This window comes from Phascolarctos cinereus, unplaced genomic scaffold (assembly GCF_003287225.1).
Source record: "Phascolarctos cinereus isolate Bilbo 61053 unplaced genomic scaffold, phaCin_HiC Scaffold_5;HRSCAF=322, whole genome shotgun sequence".
Taxonomy (NCBI): Eukaryota; Metazoa; Chordata; class Mammalia; order Diprotodontia; family Phascolarctidae; genus Phascolarctos; species Phascolarctos cinereus.
In genome coordinates, this window is record NW_027555958.1 from 229,715,007 (window position 1) to 229,742,314 (window position 27,308).

The 27,308-nt window shown below is 44.6% G+C and overlaps 1 protein-coding gene across 11 annotated transcripts; it reads right to left on the reverse strand.

Moving 5' to 3' along the window:
- Positions 1–29: 29 nt before the first annotated feature.
- Positions 30–27,308, reverse strand: TJAP1 (tight junction associated protein 1). 11 transcript variants are annotated; one of them, XM_020976841.1, is made up of 14 exons: positions 27,213–27,308; positions 26,616–26,772; positions 15,105–15,225; positions 8,655–8,826; positions 7,903–8,000; positions 7,509–7,556; positions 6,505–6,662; positions 4,944–4,972; positions 4,170–4,331; positions 3,994–4,060; positions 3,697–3,726; positions 2,699–2,806; positions 2,446–2,529; positions 30–1,877 (listed from the first exon to the last, which is right to left on the reverse strand). In XM_020976841.1, the coding sequence occupies exons 7-14, from the start codon at positions 6,622–6,624 to the stop codon at positions 807–809; spliced, it is 1,671 nt and encodes a 556-aa protein (XP_020832500.1). In that variant the 5' UTR covers positions 6,625–6,662; positions 7,509–7,556; positions 7,903–8,000; positions 8,655–8,826; positions 15,105–15,225; positions 26,616–26,772; positions 27,213–27,308; the 3' UTR covers positions 30–806. The 11 variants fall into 11 exon arrangements, with proteins under 11 accessions (XP_020832500.1, XP_020832498.1, XP_020832502.1 ...); XM_020976839.1 differs by lacking the exon at positions 8,655–8,826 and adding an exon at positions 16,542–16,592; XM_020976843.1 differs by lacking the exon at positions 8,655–8,826 and having other exon boundaries at positions 6,505–6,625.

Here is a 27,308-nt window from a genome sequence, read left to right on the forward strand (position 1 = left end):
AAGGTCAAGTAGTACAGATGACACAATACTACCGATAAAATAGTTTATTTCTGATTTTTTAAAATAGACTCATCAATGTGAAAACTTCCCAAAGCTGAGAGTAACAGTCTAGAGCCAAAGGAGGGGAAGGGCACCTCTAGTCTTCCCTGGGTCTAGGGGCAGCCCAGGCAGATTTCTCTTCTCCCCACTGTCCCCAAGGAGGAGACAGAATGCCCTAAGCCATCCTCCTTTCACCCTTACCCCAACAGGGCCAACTCTACTGGAAGGACCTGTAGCAATAGCCCCTGCCATGGAAAGGGTTTTCAGGTAATAAGTAAATAGAAACTCAGGGTTCAAAAACAACCCCTTCCCCCCAAAATAAACTCCCTTGAGGGAGAAGTAGACTTGGGGGCAAATACTGACAGGACCTTCCCTGACCCCTCCCCCACCCCGACCCTACTCAAAATAACCAGTGCAGACCAAAACATGGGATGGTCAAGGTTTGGGAAAAGATATGGTATCCTGTGCTCAGCACAGATCAGTAAGGGCCTAAAGGGCCGTATGTGGACAGACATCTGGTGTTCCAGTTTTAGAGATGGCCAAGCTCAAGTTGGGTGAAGGGACTGATCCAATGCTGCATCCAAGGTCAAGGTCCCTGCTTTTCAATGGCAAGAAGCAGCTGGTCCAAGGAGCAGAGGGTTGGGGAACCTGAGTTTAGAGTGAGTGAGCAAGATGCCTCAGTATCCCCCATGCAGTAACAACCTGGTGGTGTGTATGATGGGGGGAGAGAGGGACAAGTGTTAGCAGGGAGAAGTGGTGAACAGGACCTAGTTAAGCAAATTGCCCTGCTCCTGGGCCTGGGTCAGGCTGTCCTTTCGGTGTAAATGGTGCACACCCATCCGCTTCGGGCTTCTCTGAGGACGGTTAGAGGTCAATCGAACCCTCCCCTCCCCAGGAGAGGTACCTGACCTTTCCCCTCCCTCTTCAGGAAGCAGTTTCTGGCGCTCCTCTGCAGGGCTCATGGGCAGGTTCAGTTCATCATCATCCCTGGATGGGGGTGGGCTGGGAAAAGGCAACAGTCGACACCCCTCACCAACTGGAGAGGAGGGCACAGGGCCAGTGTCCTCATTATCTGAAGTGCTGCCAGCAAAATTGTGCAAATCTGCAAGTGCATCATGCCCAAAGGCTGTACGTTGGGTCAGAGGGGCAGGTGGAGGTGCCCGATCCACAAATGCTCGCTGCCAGCTGGCCAACAGCAGATCCTCTTCAGAGCTGGCCGAGCTGGCCACAGCACTAGGTACAGAGGGCGGACTGGCAAGCGGTTGAGGTGAAGCCTGGGTGGAGGCAGGGCTACCAGGGCCGAGTCGGGCCCAATCTGACCCCTCCTCCACCAGACTTAGAGAGATAGCCTGTCGGGTGGCATAGGTACAGTTGGGCAGAGGGCTATTCCTGGGGATTCGCACCTTGTCCTCGGAGAATTCAATCACTTTTCGGCCTGGGTACAATGGGTGTGGGGGTGGTGGAGCAGGGTAAGGGCTCAACTTCTCACAGGGTGGCAAGGACAGCTCTTCCTCTGATGAACCCCGAGTACTGCCTGGTGGGCAGCACTCCCCATTGGCTTGAGAGGTGGGACTCCTTGGAGCCGGGGGACTGGCAGGATTGCCCAGGGCCCCCTCACTCATGTCCACGTGCACAAAGACATCTTCAGCTACAGGGCGTCCAGCACTGCCAGACTGGGCAGAGTTGAGCAGGAGTGACTCTGGCTTTTCCAGTACTCGAGCAATGACTGAGGTGGGCACCACAGCTCCTGGCGCCAGGGTAGGGGCAGGGCTATGACCAGGGGCATCCTGTGTGCTGTGCAAGTGCTTGCTAACCATGTCCTGAAGTTCACAGGGCAGCTGCATAGGAGAGATAGAGCCGTGAGTGGAACCACCAAGGCTACTGGAATGTGAACCCAAGTCTAAGCCTGAGTGTTGCCTCTAAATCAACCTCTGTCCCCAGATCCAGAAACAAGCTTAAGGAAAACAGCAGTGACACCTGCAGGATCTCCCTCTGCTTTAACTACACCCTCATACTTTCAGCCTGGGGGCAGTCCTAGGGTCTTCAGCAGTTGGTCCCTACTTGGAAGAACGCTGGCATACCCCTCCTTACCTTGTGTCCCCAAGGCTTTGTCCCTGTCAAACAGCTCTCTCCATATCCCCTTCCTCCTTGCTTGGAGACATGGAGTTCAATCCTCTCCCTGCTTCCCCCCATTTGCCTCTGCTCAGGAAATGGTAAGAGACCCCTTACTCCCATTCTCCACCCCCGTGGGAAGGACAGTAAGAGCGGAGGACATCAACCAGTGAGAATCAACTCGCTATAGAGAGGATAGGCAGAAAAGGGAGGTGAGAAAGCAGAGGGAAGTAGAATTACAAGTGAGAATCACAGAAGAAAAAGGCCAGGGAGGTAAAAGGGGGTCACACTCACATCAGCAAACTTATGGTTTCGGAAATGGGACTTGTTGCACTTAAGCAGCTGCACAGCCAGGTTACAATCCTGCCGGTAGCGCTCCTGGAGGTAGAGCACTAAGATTGGTGCCCACCCTGTGCCCAGCACGGGAGGGGCTACGAGGAAGACGAAGGGACTCCCTTTCCAGAAGGCACTGACTTCATGACCAACACAGTCAGAGCTCATGCCCCCCACCCCACAAGCTCAAGGAAAAAGGCCCAGGGGAACCTACATTGAGCTCCTCCAGCTTGTTAATGGTGGTCTTAGCATCCAAGAGCTTGTTGGTCAGCTCCACAATCTCCCAGTCCAGGGTCTTCCGGTCCATCTCAGCCTTCTTAATCTAACATTAGGAGGTTAAGTAGCCTCAGCCTGATACATACTGACACCTCATATCACTGCCCCCCACCCAAACAGATATGGGATAGCCACAGGAGCTGGGACAGCTAAGGTAGACAAGACAGACGGACGGACGGATGAGACAAAGGGAACCAGGGCCTCTCTCCTGCTCTCTAAGCTAGCTAAATGGCAGGGGCAGGGATGGGAGGGGGCAGCGACTATCTACCACCTTCCACATAAAAGAGCAGGCAGAAGTGTCTACACTACCATATCACTGCAGCTCAAAGGACTCCTCATGGGCATTAGCTCGGGGAGAGGGGAATTAAAGGGGAAGGGCAAGCTGAGAGCAGTTGACATCACCTGTTCAGAGGCAGGGACCTTCCAAACACAGGTGCTACTGAATCAATGGAAGCTTCTACGGATGTACTGTGCCCAGGAACGGGGAGGGTGAAGGTAGAGGGGCAAGCAGTGAAGGTGGCCCTAAGAGGTAGCCTGACATTTCTGTAGCACTGGCAAGATTTATAGCAACTCCAGGAGATGGAAATGAGAGGAACACATATTCAGGATACCCCTCAAAGCTCCAGCCCCTCTGATGGAGAAGCCAGTCAGTCAGTTCTGTTGAATGCAGCAGAGAGGACACTGTCCAACACTGGCATCAATTAGCACCCCAAGAGCCACCTACAAGGCTCCCTGGCCCTCCATAGCTCCTGAGAGAGGAAGGCACCCATGGCCACTGCTCCAGGAAGAGGACAGGGCCTGGAACAGGTATAAAGAGGAGGGACAGAATAGGGCACTAGTAATGGAGCAAAGGGTAGGGGTAATTAGCCAGGGTCCCAGGGGGGGTCCCAGGGCAAGGCCAAAGTACAAGAGAGAAAAAACAAACTCAGACGCAACTGCAAAAATCCAGCTGTGGCTAAGAGAGGCCTGAGAGGAGAGCGCAGCAGCAGCAGTGGCGGCGTGGGGGAAGGGAAGACGAGGAAAAAAGAGAAACAGCCGTGAGCATTAGGACAGTCCTGACTCAGACAACACACTGCGGCCCCCCACCCTTCCTCCTTCCCCTCCCCCAGCTCCTGACCTCCTCCCACCACTGCTCCCAAGTCCCTGAGAGCACAGAGATCTCCCTGGGGGTCTTAGGGCACCCTGCCCTCTGGTGTACTCAGTGCCCTTGAGGCACCCTTTGTGGCCAGTTACCAGTGTGTGCAACTTGTCTTCCAGCTCCTGGTTGTTCCTCTGTGATGCTGTGTAGCTATTCTGTAACCTACAGACATGAAAAGAGAGGCAGCTAGCTCTCAGCCAGCAGGGCCACAGCCCTATCCATTCCATCCCATCCCATCCCACGCCCAGTGCAATCCCAGACCCACTCTCACCGTCGGAATTTGTCCTTGAATTTGTCCAATTCTTCCCGGCTCTGACCCAGCTCCAGCTCCAGATAATCCTGTCCAATCTCCAGCTCCCGCTCCAGGGCTTCTGTGCGGCTGGTAGCAGAGGCCAGGCGCCGCCGCAGCTCCTCATTCTCCTGCTGCAGAAGCCTGGATGGGGAAGAGGTGAGTACCCAGGATCAGAAGAGGATAGGCACATAAAAGGGGGAAGAGACTGAGGTCTAAAGCCTAAACTACTCCCTGCTGTAGCAGGAACCCTTAGCCAAACTGCTGCTTCTCAAATTCTGCCAGTGATGAGGTGATGCATGAGCAGAGTCCTAAGAACTCAGCTGAGAAGGGGGGAAGGTCAAACCAGGAATGAGAAAGAAAAGGAAATGAGAAGGAAGGGTCAGACTCTACACCTCCTGTCTCTGGCTACTATCCAGACTAACTGAGCATCCAGGTGCAGTCTTCTTGATTATTCATTTAAAAATCCAGCCTAGGCACCCAAAGGAAAAGTATCCTCAGCACAAGGCCCAATAGGGCTAGGCCACTTCCCTCTGCCCAGCAATGTCCTTCCCACAGAGGTGGAGAGGAGACAGAAATGATGAAATGAAGATTCCACCTCTTTCCTCAGAACCAAAAGCTAGGGTAAAGGGACTGATAGGGAATAAGTCAATTAAAATTATCAAATGCCTCTGATGTTCAAGGTACTCGAGTCACAAAAATGAAGGAGAGGGCAGATAAAGAATCATGATGAGGGGCTTGAAGGACAGCACTTACTTCATCCTCTCCGAGTCTGTCAGGGATTCCTGTGCACAAAAGAAAAGAAGCCAAAAGCTCAGCTCTGAACCTGCTACTGCTCATCCTATCCTCTATCTTAACTTTAACAAAGCCAGTCAGTAAGACCTGGGTCACCCACCCCTGCTCTGACCACCCTTGCTTTTTTTTTTTAAGGCAACTGGGGTTAAGTGACTTGCCCAGGGTCACACAGCTAGTAAGTGTCAAGGGTTTGGTCTGAGGCCGCATTTGAACTCAGGTCCTCCTGACTTCAGGGCCAATGCTCTATCCACTGCGCCACCTAGCTGCCCCGCCTTGCTTCTTCTCTAACCCCAAAGGCCAGCAACAGAGAAACCCTGCCAAACATACCGACCTCAGAACTTCCTTCATCCAGGCTTCCATTAAGACGGATCCCACCCCCCACCCCCCACCCATCATACAAACAGTGCTAGAGTGCTCTAAAGCCAGCTGGTGTCCTGATGAAAGGGAAGAAACAATTACTGTTGGTGACTACACAGCAAATGTGGGATGCTGAGAAAGTGCCCTGATCCTCCCATGCAGACACTTCTCACATAGGGCTCAGAGAAAGAAGGAACTGAGATGCCTCCTCCCCCCAAGTCAGTGTGGCTGCTCTACAACTTGTGTCCTAAGCACAGATGGGAGGAGGAAAGGGGCCAGGTTGTAATGGAGGGAATTTCCTTAAATCAGACTGAAAGTGAAGGGAGGATAAGTCCTTGGGGAAGAGGAAGCCGCTAAGATTGTTCAGCACAGCAGCAAGGATAACTACTGAACTCTGGGGCAAAGATATTTGGGGAAACAAATATTTAGGACTTGACTGTGCTGGTCCATTCTAACTCTAAACACTATGATCCTTCCATATGCCCTAGATCACCCTGAAAGTATTCTTCTTGGTAGGACCACTTTATTTTTAACTTGTGGTATGGCCAGAATTTAATATTCCTACAACTACTTATTCTTGTGGCTATTATGGCTATTATGTAATGAAGTTTACATTACAATCCTGTTCAAAGTACATAATCATTTCTAAAAGATTATATTCAGCATTTCTACAGGAGGATTACATCTACCACTGAGGTTTAGGCTGGCTCAGATCTTCCTCTAAAGTGATGAGGCTACTTCTAAGCCACAGCCCTCCAAGATAACTCTCTTGACACTGCTTTTGGTCAAGTCCAAAACAGCATCTTTTCTCTTCTGGACAGTCCAGGAACCTAGTGCTTTGTGCACTAGGCCTTCCTAGTGCACTTGGCCTTCCCTGGGGACTGACTGTGTAGGATCACCTTTCTTGAGCCAACTCAAACCCCTTGGAGGCTTCAGAATCCCCTTGGGCAGGCCCCACTCCTGGGCAAGCTGCCTGAATACCAGCAAATACTGTGGACAATTGTAGAGCACATCCAGAGACATCATCACCCACTCCACAGCCTCCTCCACTGTCTCCCATGATTCCCACTACTTCCTTCTTAGACCAACAGAAGTCAAGGCAGTAGAAGTGCTGGCTGACTGCCCAAGACTCTATGCCTGCCAGTGTCCACTAAAGCTAAGTTACCTGGCATTCAACCATGCTGACCTCCTGCTGAGCCCATGGAGCAGACAGCTCGGGCCGCAGCTCCCGGTGCTGTGGTGGTGCTTTTCGGTACGGCTTCTTAGAGGGAGCTGCACTGGTCATCCTGGGAGAGATGAAACTCCTTAACCTTGTGGAGGGAGCTGAGGTAGGGGGAGAAGAGGGGAACATAAGAGAAATACTCAGCTACTACTTGAAGAAGACAAATGAGGATTTCAGTGCTTCACAAAAAAAGACAGTGGGGGGGACAACTCTCAAGACAGCATTCCTCCCCCTACTCACCACCACCACCTATACCTAGTTACTGAGAGTGTTCTTTAGGAAAGGTTTCTGCAAAAGAAGCTGATTGTCTGGCTCCAGAAATCAGATGAGTACAGGAAAGATGAAACATAACCTGGCAGCCACAGGGCCCAGTACTGAAGTCGAGAAAAGCAGAGTTTGAATTGTGACTCAGGCACTTAGCTGCTGTGTGCCCTTGGTTAAGCCACTTAACCTCTCTTGGCCTCAGTTTCTTCATCTGTAAAATGGGGATAACAACAGCCCCTATCTAACAGTGTGGTTGTGAGATCTAATGAGATAATATATATAAAATGCTTTACGAACCCTAAAGTACTATGTAAATGCTAGCTATTAGTTGTTTTATTATTATTATTATTATTATTATTATTATTATTATTATTAGACATGGACCCATTTCAGCAAACACCAAACTGGTAGAAATGAAGATACTGATGCTGATGAGAAGAAATGCTGCAGTGTCTTATGATGTCGTTGCTAGGGAAGAAGCACCCACCCCTAAAAGCCCAAAACCATAACTGGGGTTTTGGACCATTTACCCAGCTGAGGGAAGACATGTGGATCAGTGTTTGTGGATGCTTATTCTTTTTCTTTCTTCTTTTTTAAGCTCCTTGTAAATAAAAAAGAATAAACAATAATAATAATAATAATAATAATAATGACGACTCTTTTCAACGAGAAGTACAACTCACCTGTGGGGCTCAGACTGAGGCCTCACCAAGGAGATTCACTCAGGCATTCTGATAGGAAGAACAGAAGGGTTTGAGATGTACCCTGAATGCAGGTTCCTCTATGGCCTCCTCCCACCCCAAAGACAGAAAACAAGCTTTCACTAATATACTACAGGGCTTTTGTCCCAACACTTCTTCCGCTGGGGCTCAGGGTGGGAACTGTGAGCCCAAGGGGACTCCAAGACCCCCCAAAGGTTTAGGGTCCAGCAAATCCACCACCTAGTTATCATAGCTCTCGTGGTTCCAGTCCCTAATGCCTCCTACCTAAAGTTTCTATCTTTTATCCCAACCTTTAGTTTGGCCCCAGTTTCTCCCACCAAAAGGCCTACTACTTCAGGCCTCTACAGAGACATACCGTCTGTTTGTCGGCAGCTCCCTCCGTTCTGCTGTCCTGAAGTCAGCCCTTGGCTCTCCTCATCCTGGGGCCCCTCCACCTCCTTTGGCTGACAGCTCCTGAAATCCAAGAAGAGAAGAAAGGAGAAACCGGGTGTCAGCCACCTGTCTGTCAGGACTGCTAGCTTGCCTATCCTCGGTCCCCAGGGCTAAGGATATCCATTAGAGAAAAGACTGCCACTAAGGAGGGAATGGAAAAAAGTATGTATGAAGAGAAGGAAGTCTTACTGAATCAGGAGAACTTTAGTTCCCCAACCTTCTCTATGGAATTCTAGAGGAAATGTCAGACAAGGAATGTGAGAGGCAGCAGAATGGGATCTCAACTTGCCACATGCCTCTGGACTGGATGCCCTGTTTCCCGACTGCCCACTACTTCCTCAGGGCTCTGAAACAACCAAGAAATCTCCAGGGGGTAAGCAGGAAAAGAAGAGAGAAATCTAAAGAGGACATCAGCAGATAACACCAATGTCCCCTAAAGGCTATCCCACTTGTTTCTGTGGGTACAAACACTTCCTCAGTACAAACCAAAGTTTAACACACCTCAGAAAGAGAACAATGACAGGTCCAGGAGAGAACTGTACCCACTCCCCTTTTCCCCCCTTTCCCCAACTCCCAAATCCTATTCTGAAGGCACAGGGGTATAGTCACTTGCAGTGAACACAGCTACAGCATGGGGGCAGTCAACACCTGCCTGAAGTTGGGAAAGGCACTAACCTCAACTGGCCTCTTTGGTATAAAAAACAAGCTCCCATCCCAGTCATAGAGCTGGGGGCTGGTGGGAGCAGAGCAGGAAAAAGCACGTGTTTCTGCTGTCAGGACATGCCCTGGCTGTGACTCGGCACTGTGCTCTTGTTGCATTCCTGCAGGGCCCAGGGCAAGAAGCGTGCTGGAGGGGTGAAGGGAGGATGTAAGGAGAGGTCTCTGTCTGGGCGGCCCAGTCCACACCCTCAGGTAGGGTGGGGCCAAGGGGAACTGGGTCTGGGCCTCAGGGGCACGAGCCACAACCTCTGAGTTCCCTCTGATGGCAGGGCTAGAAGCATGTCCCCACAGGGCACAGGCAGCATGCTGAATGACTCGCTCTGCAGGAATGCTGGGCAGGCCCACAAGGACATAGCACATTCCTCAAGAGTGCAGTGGGAGAGCAAACAAGCCACAACCTCACCACCCCCATGCCACCAGGCTCCCTTAGAGCGGTTTCCCTCAAGAAGAGGCCTGGGGGAAGGGGCCTAGAGAGACCATTAGGCTGCCAGATTTAAAGGGATGACTCCCCAGCAGAGCAGATGGTCAGGAAGCAGCAAGGGGAGGAACAGAGGGCAACAGACCCAACACTATTACTATCCACAAGCAAACAGAACCCAGCCCAGAAGATGCTAATGGCACAGGACAGGAGAAAAGAGAAAGAAGGGGCCACCAAGCCACAGCAGCCACCTAAACGTGTGGGGAAGAAGGATAACATGCCTTGCCAGTCTACATCTTCTCTGAAAGAGAAGCCAAATGCCTGCCCGTTTTCCTAGTCACTCCACCCCCTGCTTCCAAAGAATGACTTCCTCCCTGCAGGTCTCTTCATGTACCCCTCACCCCCGGTTCTATGAATTCTCTCCTCCCTACAATACAAAGTTTTCTCCCCACCTCTCTTTCATGGCACCAGGCAACTGGTGTGAGCAGAGGTAGGGAGGACGAGCTTGCTCTCTGTCTCTGACTCTCTCTCTCTCTCTCAGGTATCTGGTAACCCTACCTGTAAGCAGATCTGCCCCATTCCAAGCCCCATCGTCCCTGGCTCTGGTTACATCCACATCCTGCAGCTCGGCTTGTCTCAGCTGCTAAAAATGCAAAAGGCCTTGAACAAACATTTTCCCCCTTCTCACCCTAAGCTAAGACCAGCTCAAGTTATCGGAGGGACTGAACGACCATGGTCAGTTGAAAATTCACTGAGAAATCAGCATGGAAGCCACTTATTCTTTTCAAAATAATTCTAAATGGCAGAAAGGGGGCTTGGTATATAGTACCATGTGGGGAGGGGTAACCTATTGCCACAGAAGAAAAGTAGGGAAGACAATTATCAGGCAGATCATCAAAAGGGAATCTGTCTGGACAGAGAACATAATTTATAGTTAGGGTTGAAACTATTGACTCCCAGGACCTGGAGCCACCACATTCCCATCCTCATCCCTGATCTATTCATGTACACTGTGGCCCCGCTGGGTCATCTGGCTTCATATCCCAACTCTTGAACTTAAATCATAAATCAATCACAAATCACATTCTGCTGAGGGGAAAGGGACAGGGCAGTAACTCTCTATACATCCATGGAGCCTGCTACCCTCAAAAAGGAAGAGAGAAGCTCTGTGGAGAATAAGTACAACTGGGTACAGTAAAGAATAAAGAGCAAAAAAAATCTGATAACTCAGCTACAAGATGGAAGACAGTAAAGAGCAGGAGGCTGAAGTAGAGCAGTGAAGGAACATCAGGAGGGAGGATGGAGAACATTGTTCTAGGACCTCCTCAAACCACTCTTTCAGTTTGCCTTTTCTAGACTCTCTTGAATAAGAAAAGTCTTCCAAGAACATCAGCCTAGGATAGAATTCATGAGGTTGGAAGGAATTTGAGGAAAAGCAGCTGGGGCTGGGGGGAGATGGTAGATTCCACAAAAGCCTAGGAAGAGTTTTGAGTGATTGTGGCTGAGCCAGTGCTGCTTCCCTGAGGGCTGGGATGGTTCCAGAAGTCCCATGGAATCGCTATTTACCTCAGGATGGGTCTTGGGAGGTGGAGGGAGGGTGGAAATCTTTTTTTTTTTCATGCAAAATCTTTATTTGGAATATGTGCATTAGGTAGCAGGGTTAATCACCCTTAAACAGTAATATAGTATAGCAACATGGTATTTACACTGTGCAGAGAAATACACAGCTCTTTGAAGACATTCATCCCATCACATTTTACAAATATTTCATTTGCTTACTTTATTCTTCCCCTGTCCTGGATGTCCCCTTTGCCTCCCCTTCTCACCATGCATTCTCTTGGACCAGATGACCTGTAGCCACGGTTCAGAGCTGGCAACAAGCCATTACCTGCTGTTGCAGCTTGCCATGGGACTCCCCTATCTGCTCTCTGTAGCTGTGCTCACTGACACCTGTGGGCAGACTGTCTGTAGTTCACCAGGGTGCAGGAGGGTGGAAATCATAGGTATGCTAGAGAAGCTCCTGAACCGCCTCAATCTATCATACTGGGGGGAAGAAAACAGCTAGGTTTTATGACAGGCTGAACTACAAAAACAGTTGATAAAGAAAGGTGGGATAAACCCTGAGAACTCTTGCTGCCTGGATCAGTCCAGAGGCATCTTGGACTCCTACAAAAAAGCCAAAAGACACACAGCTGGATCTATCTACCATATGAAGTCTATCACAGTAGAGCTTTCCTCTTCCAAATCCCAGGAAAAAGAGTATGCAAAGCTCCTCCCTCTCCTTCCCACCCCTTTACTCTACTCCTGCATAACATTCATTCTTCACCTCTTGTATATAGGCTGGGACAGTAAAGGGAGGAGTGGAGAGAGATGAGACCATACCTAATTGTCATGTTGCAATCTGCCAGCTGGGACAGGCCGCCTGTTCCCGCCTGCCCTGTATTAAATACCTTCTCCCTGATTACACCCCCATGGGGCACGATTATCAGCCTCCAAAGAACAAAGTCTACTTTCATCAGAAATAGGACTAGACATGCACTGCTAACCTATAGAACAGCTGGGCAAGAAGGTGAGCAGATGAGAAATCTGTTACAGTCTCTGTGCCACCATTACCCCCCATACTAGGAAACAGGACACACCTGTTGCCCTGAGCCCACTGAGGAATTGGGTAAGGGGCAATGCCATCCCTCTGGCTCTTCCCTGGCATTCCCTTACTCCTGACATAGAGGAGAAGTAACTGAGCAACAGAATTATTTCTAAGACTCAACTTAAGGCAGGCTCTTTATGGACTTTCCCAATGTCCAGGATGCCACCGAAAAGAAAGAAAAAGCAACCTCTTTTGAAGGCACAGGGAAAATATGAGGGTGTTAATGTTGTCTACCAGACGGGGCAGCAAAATTCAAATTGTAGCTAGGGAATTTAACAGTCTCAGCCCATAATACCTTGGTCTCCCCAGTCCCCACCCCACCCCCTTCCTGGTCTTGAATTAGAAAATGGGGCTCCTAAATATTCCTGACTTTCTTGGCCCTTTAAATTCAAAACCATCCCCAGACTCTGACAACTACACCAAGTTTTGGAAATCCTTCTGGCCCTAGTCCAGCTTCTTCAGCCCTGAAAAAGGCTGAATCTCTACTACAGGCAGAATGATACAGAAGAAAAAACAATCAAATGGAAATATCCTGATTTCCGGGTTCCATTTCCTGTTCTGACACAACAATCTTTATAACTTTGGGTAACAGGCATAATTTAAGAGTAAACTTCACTCAAATTCTCATTCAGAAAAAAAAATTTGGGCTAAGGCACACAGAGCCCACGTGCTATCTCATGAAGAAAATAGGAAGGGAATCTAGTGCCTTAAAGAGTCAGAGACTCAGACATTTCAGTAACTTGAAAGCCAGACAAGTACATAGTCCCCTAGGAGGAAGGAGACTGTATCCCACGCAGGTCTGACTATTTCTAGATTCCCCCTACAAAATCAGTGCTCTGCTTCTAACCAAATTCCAGGAAAGCCAGAGCTGCTGGCCCATTACCCCACCAATCCCTTCCTACTTCCTCACTGAACATTAAGGGGCACATCTATCAAAGAAGCAAAACAGGGCTCACCACAGATGGGGCTCCATCCCCAGCCAGATGTCTTTCATGTCTATCCTCATGTAACCCTACCAATCTGCAAATCTTTGGGCTGAGGCACATAGAGCCATAATTATTCCCCATACAGCTGGCTATCCCCACCACAGTGGACCTGAGGTTCAGTCTTCCAGTGCTTCTCCTGCTACCCTTCCCCCCTACATCCCCTACCCCAGGTCAAGTGTGCAGCTGTTCCTGAGATGCATGAGCAAAGCCTCCAGCAATCCTGGGCGCGTGGCAGGCAGGCAGCCAACAGTGTGGGGGTGAGGTCTGGGAGGAGCACCAGTTTAGTGTTATGAGCACTAGCTAGATGTCAACCGGCTCCCAGGCCATCCCCTTGATCAGTGTAGAAGCTGGCTTGTCCCAACTAATACTGACCTTACCATCCAATTCAGCCTGTTGCCCAGGCTACTGGTCTGGTCCTCTGCCTGACTTTACTAAAGTGACAGGTCCTCAGAAGTCCCAAGAAGATGGGAAATGTCTGGATCCAGGGTAACCCTGAGCCACTTAGAACCAGTGCTGGTTACTTAGAAGTACCCACCTGAGCAAACACCACAAACACTGCCTATCTTATCTTCTGCTCTAAATAAACACCTAAAGGAACAAAGGTAGTCCCTATTTTATTCGAGACCAAATTGTAACACACCTGGCGATGTAAACGCTTCCCCTGTTTACCATTCAGCCCCCTGTGCCAACTTTAATCACCCACTCTGAATACAGTGAATTCTGAGTTCACTAGACCAAAAGTACCCTGCACCAACATATCCTAAACAAAGCTTCTCTTTCCCAAAAATGGTAGAGTGATAAATGTTTTTGACTGGGGTCTCAGCTCCAAGTCCATCTGACTTTCTTGAACAGAACCAGAATAGTCACTAACACACCCTCTTCCTGCCTTCTTCTTTCCAACCCCAGAATTACAAAGAAAAGTATACACACACAATTCTTCCATTGACTGAGACCCTACTTTCTGTTTCCTGTCCAATAATAAAAACCAATTTCTCTTTCTACAAAGGCTTAGCAAAGCCCATCAGGTCCCAAACTCCCCATTTTCCAATATGTAGTTTCAGGATTTTCGGTTGGAATGGAGTGGGAAGAAGCTTCAGGAAAAGAGAGCAACCAGGAGGAAGAGAAAGCTGTTTTTAATTGTTTTATAAGAACACAAGGAACACTGAGCATTTATATGGAAACTCCCTTCTTCCGTACCTCATCTAAGTTGGCAAAAGATAAACTTCGAGTAATTGCCCATCCAGCCTGAGTTTTCACTCACCTCTCTACGAGCCAGACTGGGAATGGTAGAAGTCGAAGACCAGGCGTTCTCCCCCCCTTCTGGCTAAGTCTTTCTTTGTAGCTGCTTATAGCTCAACTTGGGTAAAGTCCACCCCCACCTCCAGACGTAAAGAAAGGTCAAACTTCACTCACCACCCACCTCAAAGCATAGTAAGAGCAAGAGGGCAAAGTCATGATTTAAAACAGACACTGAAGCTAGATACAAGTTTCAAAGAATTTAGAGTTGGAAGTGAACTTGGAAAACATCTAGTCTCATTCTCACATTTGACAAGAGTTTCAGTGAACCTAAGTGACTGACCCCAAATCACAAAGCTACAGTAAGTAACAGAGTCAAGATTCAAACCTAGGGCTTCTCACTCAAAATCCAGTCCTCTTTTCCTTCTACTAACACTGTCTTTCAGTTTGAGGGGCTAATTACTCTTTCCTGAAATTCCCCAAAGCCTAACCTAAATTTCTCTCCAACCTCTCCTCCCTAATTCCAAACATTTCTCTTGATGAAGAAGTCTGGAACTGCTCCTCTCACGAAGGCAAAGGTAATGGAAGCACCAACCCACCATTCTTTCCAATGAAGATCAAGAATAACAGGAGCCTTAGGATAACAGAAAAACATTTGGACTAGGAGAAAATTCCCTTTCCACTTCCCATTTTAATCCTGTCTACCTCCTAGGTACAGAAATCAGAAGTCACTGTAGCCTATAGAAAATATTTAGGCCCTATAGTCAAATTGGAAGCTATAGAGCAGCCTGGGACACCAACTAATAATGCCCCTTGAGTAGAAACCTGAAGCACAATGGAACTGTGGGGAAGCTAGGAGGAGGGTGTCAGTGCCAAGCTAGAGAGGATACAGCCCTCCAAATAACACACTTCCACTCCAAACTCTTAAAAGGGGCTCACTCTCAAAACCAAGCAAGAGACTGGCAAGGTAAGCAGGGCACAGTAGCTGAGGTTAAGGGAGAAATAAATGCATGGGTCCATCAGACAGCAGGAAGCAACCAGGCTCTAGTAAAGACTCAGGGAAGGAGATTGGCTAACAAAGCATCAGAAGCACATTATGTGGCTAGGTTCAGACTCACGGGGTTAGTGTCTTCTCCCAAACCAGCCAGTTCTTGTTGTTAGCAGCAGACTCATGGCAGACACCCTCCAGGCTCTCCATATAAACAGACAGCTTGGTTTACGAGCAGCCCAACTCTGGAGCTGCAAAAAGAGGAGAAGGGATGCCAAACTACAGGATACCACAACTATCTCCTCCCCCCTGCCTGTGGGGGAATGTGCCACATATGCTCCCAAGAGAAAAGGTTCACACAGACCACCCCCTTCAGCAGGTTTGAAGAACTACAGAAAATAACTCCCAGGGGAAGCATGACAATTACCTGGGCCTCACCCTCATCAACCAAACTATGCCTGGGCACAAAGCTTTTTCTTTAAACAGAAAAGAAAAGCAAAACAAAATAAAACAAACCATCCCCAATAATCTTTGGGTGCACAGAGTAAGGGCAGATAAGAGAGGGAGGAGGGTATTACTGGCAGAGAGATGGACTGCCCTCCCCATTCCCTGCTCCATAAGTACTGCTGCCAGGCTGTCTCGAAAAGTTCTGGCAACACCAATCAAAAATTTGAGTGATAGGATTTGGTAGCAAAGCTACCTATGGCCAGGCATTGCTCTCTATCTACTTAGCCTGTGCCAGCTGAGTCCATCTTATCTCTTCCCACATGGACAGACAAGTAGAAAGAGAATGAAGGAACCAGCCTCAGAACTGAGAAGATGACTACGGGAATTGCATCGGAAAATGAAATACAATGGGATAGTGTCTGACAACACTCTACATGCCAGGAGGAGACGGGTTAGTGTCCTGCCAGCCTCCTGGGCTCTGAAAGGGCCTCTAGGATTTAGAAGCCTTATACTCAGCAGACAGCCTGTGTCCAATGGAGTCCTTTCTATCTCTTCCAATAACAATGATCCAATAAAAATGATGTCACATCCCCCAGCACAGGAGGCTATTCCACTGCTGTTATTCTGACTGAACCAAGAAGGAAAGAAAGTAGAGGAGTCATTACTGAGCTCAACCTACTCTTATCAGAAGGTCCAAAGGCTAGGTCTCCAAACGAGGAATAATTTCAACATAATTAAATTCAACAAACATTAAGTACCTATACAACATGCAAACTGCACAATAGGGATACAAAGGTGAATAACACCACAGTTCTGACCTGAACAAATAAATATAAATACAAGGAAGAAAGGGACTGAGTATTACACACTGCACTTGCATTCAAACTTTTTCAACGTATCAATCAGCTGCGCTGCCTTTTTTTTTTCTCTCCAAAAAATACTATTTGTCACATGGGATGGCTCTCTGAGAGGTACATGGAGAGAGATACATAGAATACTATGGTGATGTAAGAAACAAAGGATATCAATAAAAACTTATTTTTAAAAAAGTGATAGGGGAAAAAAGAGGTATCAAGACAAAGTGCTTTAGGAAAACTTTGAGAAGGGAGAAAGCACTTACTTGTAGGGGATTAGGGAGGATTTCATGAAAAACATAGCACCTGAGCAGGGTCTAGGAAAAACAAGGATTTTGATAAGTAAAGATTACAAAGATTACATTATAACCACAGAGGATAATGATGTGAATGCATACAGGACAGAAAATGTAAGATAAGACTGGGGAATAATTAGTTTAATTGGAACTAAGTATGCAGAATGTAAAGTAAGATTGGAAAGATAAGAGTGGTCCATACTTTGTACGGCTTTTAATGCCAACCTAAGTAATCTGCATTTTATCCTATAAGCAATGAGGAAGTCACTAAAGAGAAATGAAGTGGCCATATTTGTGCATTATGACAATTATTTTAGTAGCTGTGTGAAGGATGGATTGAATAAAGGAAAGACTCAAGGCAGGGAGACCAGTTAATAGACTATTACAATAGTCTAGCCAAGAGGAACCATGGTACAGTGGGAAAACAACTTTTTTAGAATTAAAAGACCCAGGCTCAAACCCAAGTTCTTATATCTGTTTGACCTTAAACAAGTCACTTAACCTCTCTGAGCCTTATTTTCCTAATTTGTAAAATAAGGTAAGGTGGTCTAAATGACCTTTCACACCCTCCTATTCCAACTCTAAATCTAGGATCCAAGTGATGAAAGCCTGTGCTGGGATACTGGAAAGAGCAGAAAGAAGAGAACCAAGGTGGGCAATAACATGTAGGCAGAATCACCAGGACCTTACAGCTACCTGGATGAAGGGAAGGGAAAGAAAAGGTCAGAAGGAACTTGGAGGTTTTAAGCTGAGTTCAGTGGGAGGTGGATCCTACCATCAACAGAAATGAGTCATTGAGGAGGGTCAATTTTAATAAAAAGAGTGTCTAAAGAAGGATGAGTTCAGTTTGGGATATGTTAAGTTTGAGCTTCTAACAGGACATCTAGTAGAGCTGTCCAAAAGGCAATAAGAGACATGAGGCTGGAATCTGGGAAAAACACTGGGCTAGGACATAAGAATTTGGAAGTACATTAGCAAAGACATGACAACTGAACCCACTGAAGTAGATGGCAGTGCTTTTTCATCCTGGTTCAATCTGGTCACTTTACCCCAAAAATCTGCTTGATAAATAATTCAACTTTTCACTACTATCCAAATGTCATTCCCTTATAGGAGAAGATAACAAGGAAGAAACAAGGTTTAATTAAGCTTCACCTCTTCATTTCCCTACTTACCCTGTAAAGCAAGTACTACTGGAGAATAAAAAAGTCAAAACCAATGGCTAGGAAAGCAATTAACCACATAATTCAGCCCTGGACAAAAAATATTAACGTTGCTATTATTAATGCTATTCCCGTGAATTTATAGCTTATTTAGCGCCATTCCTCTAACGGATCAGAACGCTTTCCTAAGACACACTCTCCTTCATTCTTCCAAAGGGACAGGGAGGAGCCTGGTTCTGGTCACATTATAACAAGGCAGCAAAGCCAGAAATCATGTCAACTGATTCCTTCTCAGTTTTCTATTCTCCACACAATGCCACCTAATTCCATCCTTAACCATTCTGTTTTGTATGCACAATGAAGTTACACAATAAAGAGGTGCAGTATTTCTGGGAACAAAGTGCCTTAACACAGACATACTAGAGCCAAGTCACAGGCTGGGAACAGATGCCTCAGGGGCTACCAAACACCTACACGAAGGAAATCCATCCATTTATGTCACTGTAGAGCAACTTAAACCCCTTCTCTGGCATATGAAGCTTCTCAAACACCTGAAAGAGTTGCTAAGCATGGTAGTTTACTTAATAGTTTATTTAACCACCTCTTGGCACTCTCAGTGTTTCCCAACCTTTTTCAGTCCAGAGCATACCTGTGAACGTATCTAAAAACAGAGGGAGGAAAAGGGTAGGTGTATCCCTGAAATTCACCACCCAAACATCCATGAGTATAGTTATCTATCCAATAACACTCCTAAGTATATGATGCACACATTACTGCATCCCTACTTCATCAACCAAGGGAGAATCAAGGAACCCAAGGACTGAAGAAGATACACACCAACTCCATTATCAAATTACACTAGCTGGGAACTGTGCTCTACAGACTAGTAAGTATACAAAAGGTACTGGCTGTTTCCATCTCATTTTGCAGGACATGGACACTGTGAAGGAAAAGCAGATATGAGGTAAAGATAAGGAACCAAGGCCAGGTTCCTTGTGAGCTGTGCAGGCAAGTCAATTTACAGCTAGACTTTATTTAAATCATAATTTTTAAAAACCCATGCTGTTAATCCATAAATTTTGGCTTTTTTCCCCTCTAGTTTCATAGAAAAAAGCACTTCTTTTGCTAATCCAGGTATTTTGTATTTTTTTGTAAGTTTTCATCTAATTTCCTCTACATTATCAGTTTTATTAGCATAAAACGGGATAGTTTCTGTTAATTTCCTTACTTCTTCAATTGCTGTTTGTTTTTTAATTTTTGATGTTTTTTCTCTTTCTTTTTTAATCAGATTAGCTTGTTGTTTTCTACTTTATTAGTTTTTTAAAGTAGCTTCTAATTTTATTTATCAATTCAATTATCTTTTTCCTTTCAATTTTATTAATCTTTAATTTTTATAATTTCTACTTTGTTTAGTCGGAGATTTTTTTACTTGTTATTGTTCATTTTTATTGTTATCTCAATTCATTGATTTCTCTGTTGATAGAAGTGTTTAGAGATATAAATTTTCCCCTCAGCACTGCTTTAGTTGTAATCCCATAAGTTTTGGTATACTGTTTCACTACTGTCATTTTCTTTTATTTTTCCTTTTCTTTGGTGAGGCAACTCGGGTTAAGTGACTTCCCCAGTGTCACACAGCTGAGGCCAAATTTGAACTCAGGTCCTTCTGACTCCAGGGCCAGTGTTCAATCCACTGCACCACCCAGCTGCCCCTTGTCATTTTCTTTAATAAAATTTTTCTATTGTTTCTATAATTTGTTCTCTGACCTATCAGTTTAGAATTATGTTAATCTCTAATTACTTTTTAATACTTTCTTTAAAGGTTTTTTATTAAATATAATTTTTATTATATTACAATCAATAAATGATACATTCGATATCTTTGCTTTTCAATTTTTTATGAGATCTTTACACCCCAATACATGGTTAATTTTTGTAAAGGGGCCATTAACAGCTGAAAAATATGTAAATTCCCTTCTATTCCCATTCAGTATTCATCAGAGATCTATAATCTCTAATTTTTCTAAATTTTCATTTGATGAATATAGATGCAAAAATTTTAAACAAAATACTAGCAAATAGATTACAGCAACTTATCACAAGAATAATACACTATGACCAGGTAGGATTTATACCAGGAAAGCAGAATTGGTTCAATATTAGGAAAACTATCAGCATAATTGAGCATATCAACACCAAAATCAACAGAAACCACATGATCATCTCAATAGAGCTTTTGACAAAATACAACACCCATTCTTATTAAAAACACTAGAAAGCATAGGTATAAACGGACTCTTCCTTAAAATAATAAGTAGCATCTATCTAAAACCTTCAGCAAGCATTATATGTAATGGGGACAGGCTAGAAGCATTTCCAATAAGATCGGGGGTGAAACAAGGATGTCCATTATCACCACTGTTATTCAATATTGTACTGGAAATTAGCTTTAGCAATAAGAGAAGAAAAAGAAATTGAAGGCATTAGAATAGGCAAAGAAGAAACAAAGCTATCACTCTTTGCAGATGACATGATGATATACTTAGAGAATCCTAGAGAATCAAGTAAAAAACTACTTGAAATAATAAAACTTTAGCAAAGTTGCAGGCTATAAAATAAACCCACATAAATCATCAGCATTTCTATATATTACCAACAAACCCAACAGCAAGAGATATAAAGAGAAATTCCATTAAACTTACTGTAGACATTATAAAATATTTAGGAGTCTACCTACCGAAACAAACCCAGGAACTCTATGAACACAATTACAAAACACTTTTCACACAAATAAAATCAGATCTAAATAATTGGAAAAACATCAGTTGCTCATGGGTAGGCTGAGCTAATATAATAAAAATGACAATCCTACCTAAGCTAATTTACTTATTCAGTGCCATACCAATCAAACTACCAAAAATTATTTTATAGAGTTAGAAAAAATAATAACAAGATTCATTTGGAAAACAAAAGGTCCAGAATATCAAAGGAACTAATGAAAAGAAATGCAGGGGAAGGTGGCCTAGCAATTCCAGATCTTAAATTGTATTATAAAGCAGCAATCATCAAAACTGCTTGGTACTGGCTAAGAAATAGAGTGGTGGATCAGTGGAATAGGTTAAATATGCAAGACACAGTAGTCAATGACTATAGTAATCTATTATTTGATAAACCCAAAGACCCCAGCTTCTGGGATAAGAACCCACTCTTTGAAAAAAAACTGCTGGGAAAACTGGAAAAGAGTATGGCAGAAACTAGGCATAGACCCAAATCTCACACCATATACCAAAATAAAGTCAAAATGGGTTCATGACTTAGATATAAAGGCTGATACTATAAGTAAACTGGGAGAACAAGGAATAGTTTACCTATCAGATCTATGGAGAACAGAAGAATTCATGACCAAACAGGAGATAGAGAACATTATGAAAAGCAAAATGGATAATTTTGATTACATTAAATTGAAAAGTTTTGCACAAACAAAGCCAATGCAACTAAGATTAGAAGGAAGGTAGAAAATTGGGAAAGAATTTTTACAACCAGTCTCTCTGATAAGGCCTCATTTCATATATAGAGAATTAAGACAAATTTATAAAAACAAGCCATTCCCCAATTGATAAATGGTCAAAGGATATGAACAGACAGTTCTCAGATGAAGAAATTAAAGCCATCTATAGTCATATGAAAAAATGCTCTAAATCATTATTGATTAGAGAAATGCAAATCAAAACAACTCTGAGGTACCACATCACACCTATCAGATTGGCCAACATGACAAAACAGGAAAATGATGAATGCTGGAGAAGATGTGGGAATATTGGAACACTAATACATTGTTGGTGGAGTTGTGAAATGATCCAACCATTATGGAGAACAATTTGGAACTATGCCCAAAGGGCTATAAAAATGTGCATACCCTTTGATCCAGCAATAGCATTTTTAGGGCTATATCCCAAAGAGATCATACAAATGGGAAAAGGACCCACATGTACAAAAATATTCATAGCAGCTCTTTTCGTGGTGGCAAAGAACTGGAAATTGAGAGGATGCCCATCAATTGGGGAATGACTGAGCAAGCTGTGGTATATGAATGCAATGGAATACTACTGCGCTATAAGAAATGATGAACAGGTTGACTTCAGAAAAACCTGGAAAGACTTGTATGGTCTGATGCTGAGTGAAGTGAGCAGCAGAACCAAAAGAACTTTGTACACAATAACATCCACGTTGTGCGATGACTAATATTGATAAACTTAACCTTTCTCAGCATTACAAGGATCTGAGACATCTCCAAAGGCCTCGTGATGGAAAATGCTGTCCACATCCAAAGAAAGAACTATGGAAGTTGAATCACTATCATTTTTTTTTCTCTTCTGTTGAGTTTTGTTTCCTCTTTCTGATGGTTCCTCCTATTGGTTTTAATTCTTACTTACAATTTCACTAATGTGAAAATATGTTTAATAGGAATGTAAATGTAGAGCCTATATCTGATTGTGTGCCGTCTTGGGAAGGGTGGGGGGGGAGGAAGGGGGAGAAAAATTGTGAACTCAAAAGCATATGGAAGTGATTATTGATAAATCAAAATACACTAATAAAATCTAAAACATAAATAAATGAATAAATAAATTTGCATTTGAGTCTTGAACTCATTTATTTATCCTTTGGTTAAATTTTGTAAAGGCCTGAAAAGGGTACATTAAGGTTCCCCACTACTGTAGATTTACTATTTATTTTTCCCCTCATTCAATTAACTTTCCTTTAAGTATTTAGAGCTTATATTATTTGGTGCATTTTTATTAAGGATTGCTATTGTTCTGCTATCCATGGTGCCTTTTGGCACAATATAAGTTCATTGCTTATATCCTTTCATCTTTTCTATATTTACTGTAGTCTTATCTGAGATCATGATTGCTACTCCTGCTTTTTTCACTTTAGCTGAAAAAAAAACCTGATTTTGCTCCAGCCCCTCATTTTAACTCTAAGTGAATTTTTGTGCTCCAAGTGTGTTTCTTCTAAACAACATGTAGTTGGATCCTGTTTTCCAATCCATTCCGATATCCTCTTCCATTTTATGAGTTCATCCATTCACATTTTCCTCTATTCCTCCCTGTCCCTACAATTGAGAAATTCTTAGATCTGCGATTACCAGTCTCAGCTAAAAACCCTAGGAAAAAAGAAAGGAACTGAGACAGAGAGGTGAAAACTCAGAAGAAATGGTCTCTTCCCACCAAGATTTACCCTTATAAACTATCAACTCTCCTACTCTTTTCCTAACCCCCGAAAGGCTGAATCTCACATTTTTTCAAGTAGTTTACTGGGGACAAAGTCTAAACTCTGCCTGATTCAAAAATTCTACTGGCAACTAGCCAGAAACTTAAAGACAATATCTAACTTCCATAAAATGAAAGTATTTCTTTAACACAGGGTTTTTTCCCAAAATGTCATCTCTATTATAATTCACCATAGGACAAAAGATAGTGGGAGAGGGAAGTTAAAAGAACTGGACATGTGGAGAGTTTACTTATGACTAAAAAATGGGAGGTCTGTCAACGACCATACTGAAATTAAATCATGTGCTAAAACATGCCCTGAGCCCAAAGTTTTAGGACCTTTACTGAAATATAAAGTTATAGTCCACAGAGACAACATGCTGCAGCATGCAACACTCTTGCAGCACAAACTGAGATAAAATACAGCGTGCTGGGATGTGTACTTGCTATATATTTGTGGGGGAGGGAAAGTAGAGAAGTCTGACTCTGTACAACTTGGAATTCATTGCACAACCACAACTCCTCCACTTCTCCTATATAAAGGATTTATCACATCACATCACATCAAGGAGAAAGCATTAGAATACTAGAAAAGGAAGCGTGCACTGGGCCCCAAATCTGGAGCTCTGTGGATAATCAGAATGCATGTCTAACCCTGCTCACAGCACAGTCATTTACGGAAGCAAAAAAAATGGGCCCAGAGGGTATATTAAAGATGGAACATGACTCAGAAGGAGGGAAAGAGTGAGTTTAAAATACAGGGCTAAGGAAAGCCAGTCAACCAAATACCTGCCACGCCTCTGGACCTATAACTTCAAACATATATCTCCTTCCTATTAGGAGAGAGGAGAAAGAAAACAGAGGAGAGGGGGAGAGAGAAGGGGAGGGAGATAGGAGGAGAGGGTAGAAAGGGGGGGGAGAGAGAGGAGAGAGAGAGGAGAGAGAGAGAGAGAGAGAGAGAGAGAGAAAGGGAAGAGAAGAGAAAAGAGCAGAAGAGAGGGAAGAGGGGAGGAAGGAATGGGGGAGAAAAGAGAGGAACAGGAAGAAATCTGACAAAAATCCACAACAGAATATAAGAACAAAGAAACACTGGACATTTGGCTAAATCTTCTTGAGGTTCAACTACCCTAGACCTCTATTTCTTAACAACCAATACAATCCAAGAACTTGCATTTATTTAACATGCTTCATTGGGATCTCATTTGTTTTTCAATTATTTTTATATGGAGGTAAGGTCTGAGGGACTGAGGGAAGTGTGAAATTCCTTACGTCTTTAATAGCACAATTTGCTCCTCAGGTTTTTTTTTAAACAACAAAACACTAAAATGAGTCAATTTAAGGGTTATCGACACCAGAGACTTCTAGATAGGAATGCATATGAAGATAAAATCTCTTTCTCAACAGTTCCCAAACAAAGGACAGCAAAGGGCTCTGAAAAAGATTATCTTAGAACAATTAAGGCCCTAAACAGTGAAAAGAGCTGAATAGGAAGACAATCCCTTGTTTCATTAGTATTACTGCTTCTCCAAAGAATTAGGTTGATAAATAAATAATAAATATAAATAAATACTGTGAAGACAGGTGATCAATTCAAGCCAGAGATGACCCTTACATCTCTACCTCAGAAAGTCGCAAAGGAAGGCTCAGTTCCATAGCCTCATGCCTTCAGTTAAGAAAAAAATCATTAGAAAGATCCCTTCAACATTTGATGTTGAAGTAAAGGTATCTCTTCTAGACATCTGCTGATCCACGTTCCCCAAAGGCCAGACCTAAATTTTGTCTGCAGTCAGCCTCAATGTTAGGCCACCTGGGTCCCCCCAAATAAAAATCTGGGCTAAAAAATGAATGCCAAGAGGTATATACAAAATATAGGCCTCTCATTATGGACAAGAAAGGAGAGAATAAACATTTGCAGAGTGCCTACCATGTGCCAGGCAATGTGCTAAGCACTTTTACAAATATTCTCACATTTGATCCCTACAATAACTCGGAGAGGTAGGTGTTATTACTATCCCCATTTTACAACAGAGATTGAGCAAACTGCCCAGAGTTACACATTCAGTCAGTGACATATCTGAATTCAGGTCTTCCTAACTCCAGGCCCAGCACTTTATCCACTGTGTCACCAGTTGCCTAAGGTGGATACTATGCTAGCTGTAATTTCCAAGATAGTTATTACAAAATAAGAGAAATGTTCCCAGCTCTTTAGCCTTTTCCAGACCCTTAGAAACCAAAACGTCGCCATCTCGGTCATGTGAGTCTGGTCTTGTTCTAAGTGACTTCTAGCCTGTTAAAACCATAGACTTATCCTGGGAAAGACCTAGGCCTGAAAAGGAACATTCCTGTCACACAACCCCCAAGATTAGGACCAAATACTAAATTCCACTCAAAATTAAGTAAAATGGTAACATCTTTACCTTTCCTTTTCCTCTAAGTCTGCTGCCCCTCAACTCAGGTTTGATTTAGTCAATGTAAATAGCAAAAATTGTGGTGGGAAGAAAAATGAATAGGATGAGAACAAAATTATCAATACAGGGAGGTCTGAGAAGGGTAGGGGCGATGTCTGGATAAGAACAGATCCCTTTTACAGACCACAGCATACTCTCCTGTGCCAAACAGGAAACGTCAACCACCATATATCCCCAAGCTCGAAACCAGATCTAGTAATGGCTAACTCTCAACTATCAGTAGCTAAAGAGGTGGCCAGGGAATCAGGAAGAGACTATATGACCAAATGGACAAATCTAAAGCCTGATTTTAAAAGAACTCAATTTCTCTTTTCACATTTTCAAATCTGAATTTCCCTTTTATCCATTCCAAACCCCACCTTACCAATATAAAAAGAACAAAAAGGATATGAGACTAGCTAATCATGAAACCCAGATTACTAGCACTTGGATAGTGGAGAGCTAGCTATACGAAACAAGAATGGGGAGAGGACAATCATGAGCCTTTCTTCTTACTTCAACCCACCTCAACCTCCTATTATTTTACATAATTTCCTGTGGTCTGATTCCCAGCAACCTTCACTTTAAGCCAGGTTACCAACTCTAGAGGTTAAGAGGATTCGAGGGAGACAGCGTATTTGTATAGCTGCTACACATAACACTTTGAGAAATGCTTCTAGTACAACTATCCAAAGCAACATATAGGGGTGATTTCTATGGAGGCAGTATGGCGAAAGGGCAATGGACCTATATTCATACTGTTACACTTAGTTTAAAATCCCACCTCCAACAATCACTGGGTTGCCACAAGCAAGTTCCTTAACCTCTGAAACCCCATTTCTTCAACTGTAAAATGGAAATACCATTTGGCTCCTGGTGACATTAGATGGATGAACTTATGTAAAGACTTTGTAAACCTTCAATGTGTCATAGAAATGTCCGTTATTGATATTTCTCAGTCTAACTACAGTTTATATATGAGATAGCTCCTTTGTTCAACTTTCATAAACCAGGCAAGCAACTCCTGACCTTAACCACGGCATATTCACATAACTACTAACAAAAATAATACACTTCCAAAACTTTCCAACTATCCCTTCCTGCTCCCTTAGGTAAAGGGCCATCCCTGAATGGCATACTATCGCTCAATGCCAGGAACCACCTTACCCGCTCTGGGGTTGAGTATGTGGCAATGCACCACCCCCTCTTCTTCCTAGGTGGCCACGCTCACTCTGTCCAATCCCCCAAGCCCTTGGGACTTCCAGATGAGATAGGGGCAGATGCAGCTGCCAGAGATAGGAGTTCCAAGAATGTTCCTCTAGGCCTAGAAGAAGGTTGCACGTGCATGATTTTAGTCCCCTTGTCCGCAGGCTCCAGGCAACACTCTCTAGGTCCCCGCCCCCTTCCTGGTCCCTCCAGGTAGAAGGACGTATCAACCCTCCGGCTTCCGAGGGTACCATAAGAAGCGGCAAGGGTCCTCTGTGGCCGCGCTCCTTAAGAGTACTTTCCTCATGCTTCCTAAGGACACCTGCTCTTCCACCCTCGCCTCCCGCCCCGCAAGGAGGGAATCAAAGGCGAGAAGCCCCCGCCCCTCCCCCTACTGCCCCTCCCCCACCCTGTCTCCAACCCCACGTTAACCCTTCTTGCCCCCCTCAACTTTCCAGCTCGTCCCCTGCCCCTGCCTGCGCCCTGACACCTCAGTTTCTGACTCCAGCTCCCCCGGTCCCGGCCCCCGCCCTGACTCCTCCAGCCCCCATAACAAACTTTTCACCGCCGCCCGCTCCCTTCAGGCCGCCATCTTGCCGCGGGGCAGGCCGGGTAATCCTCCACTGGGAAGGAAAGGGGGGTGTCGCGGCCGGA

Coding starts and splice junctions, on each gene's coding strand:
- TJAP1 (XM_020976834.2), bottom strand. CDS start 6,690: ATGTTCCCCTCTTCTCCCCCTACCTCAGCTCCCTCCACAAGGTTAAGG. Junction 4,973..6,504: donor TCAGCATGGTTGAATGCCAG/GTAACTTAGCTT, acceptor TTTTGTGCACAG/GAATCCCTGACAGACTCGGA. Junction 1,878..2,445: donor GAAACCATAAGTTTGCTGAT/GTGAGTGTGACC, acceptor TCTCCTATGCAG/CTGCCCTGTGAACTTCAGGA.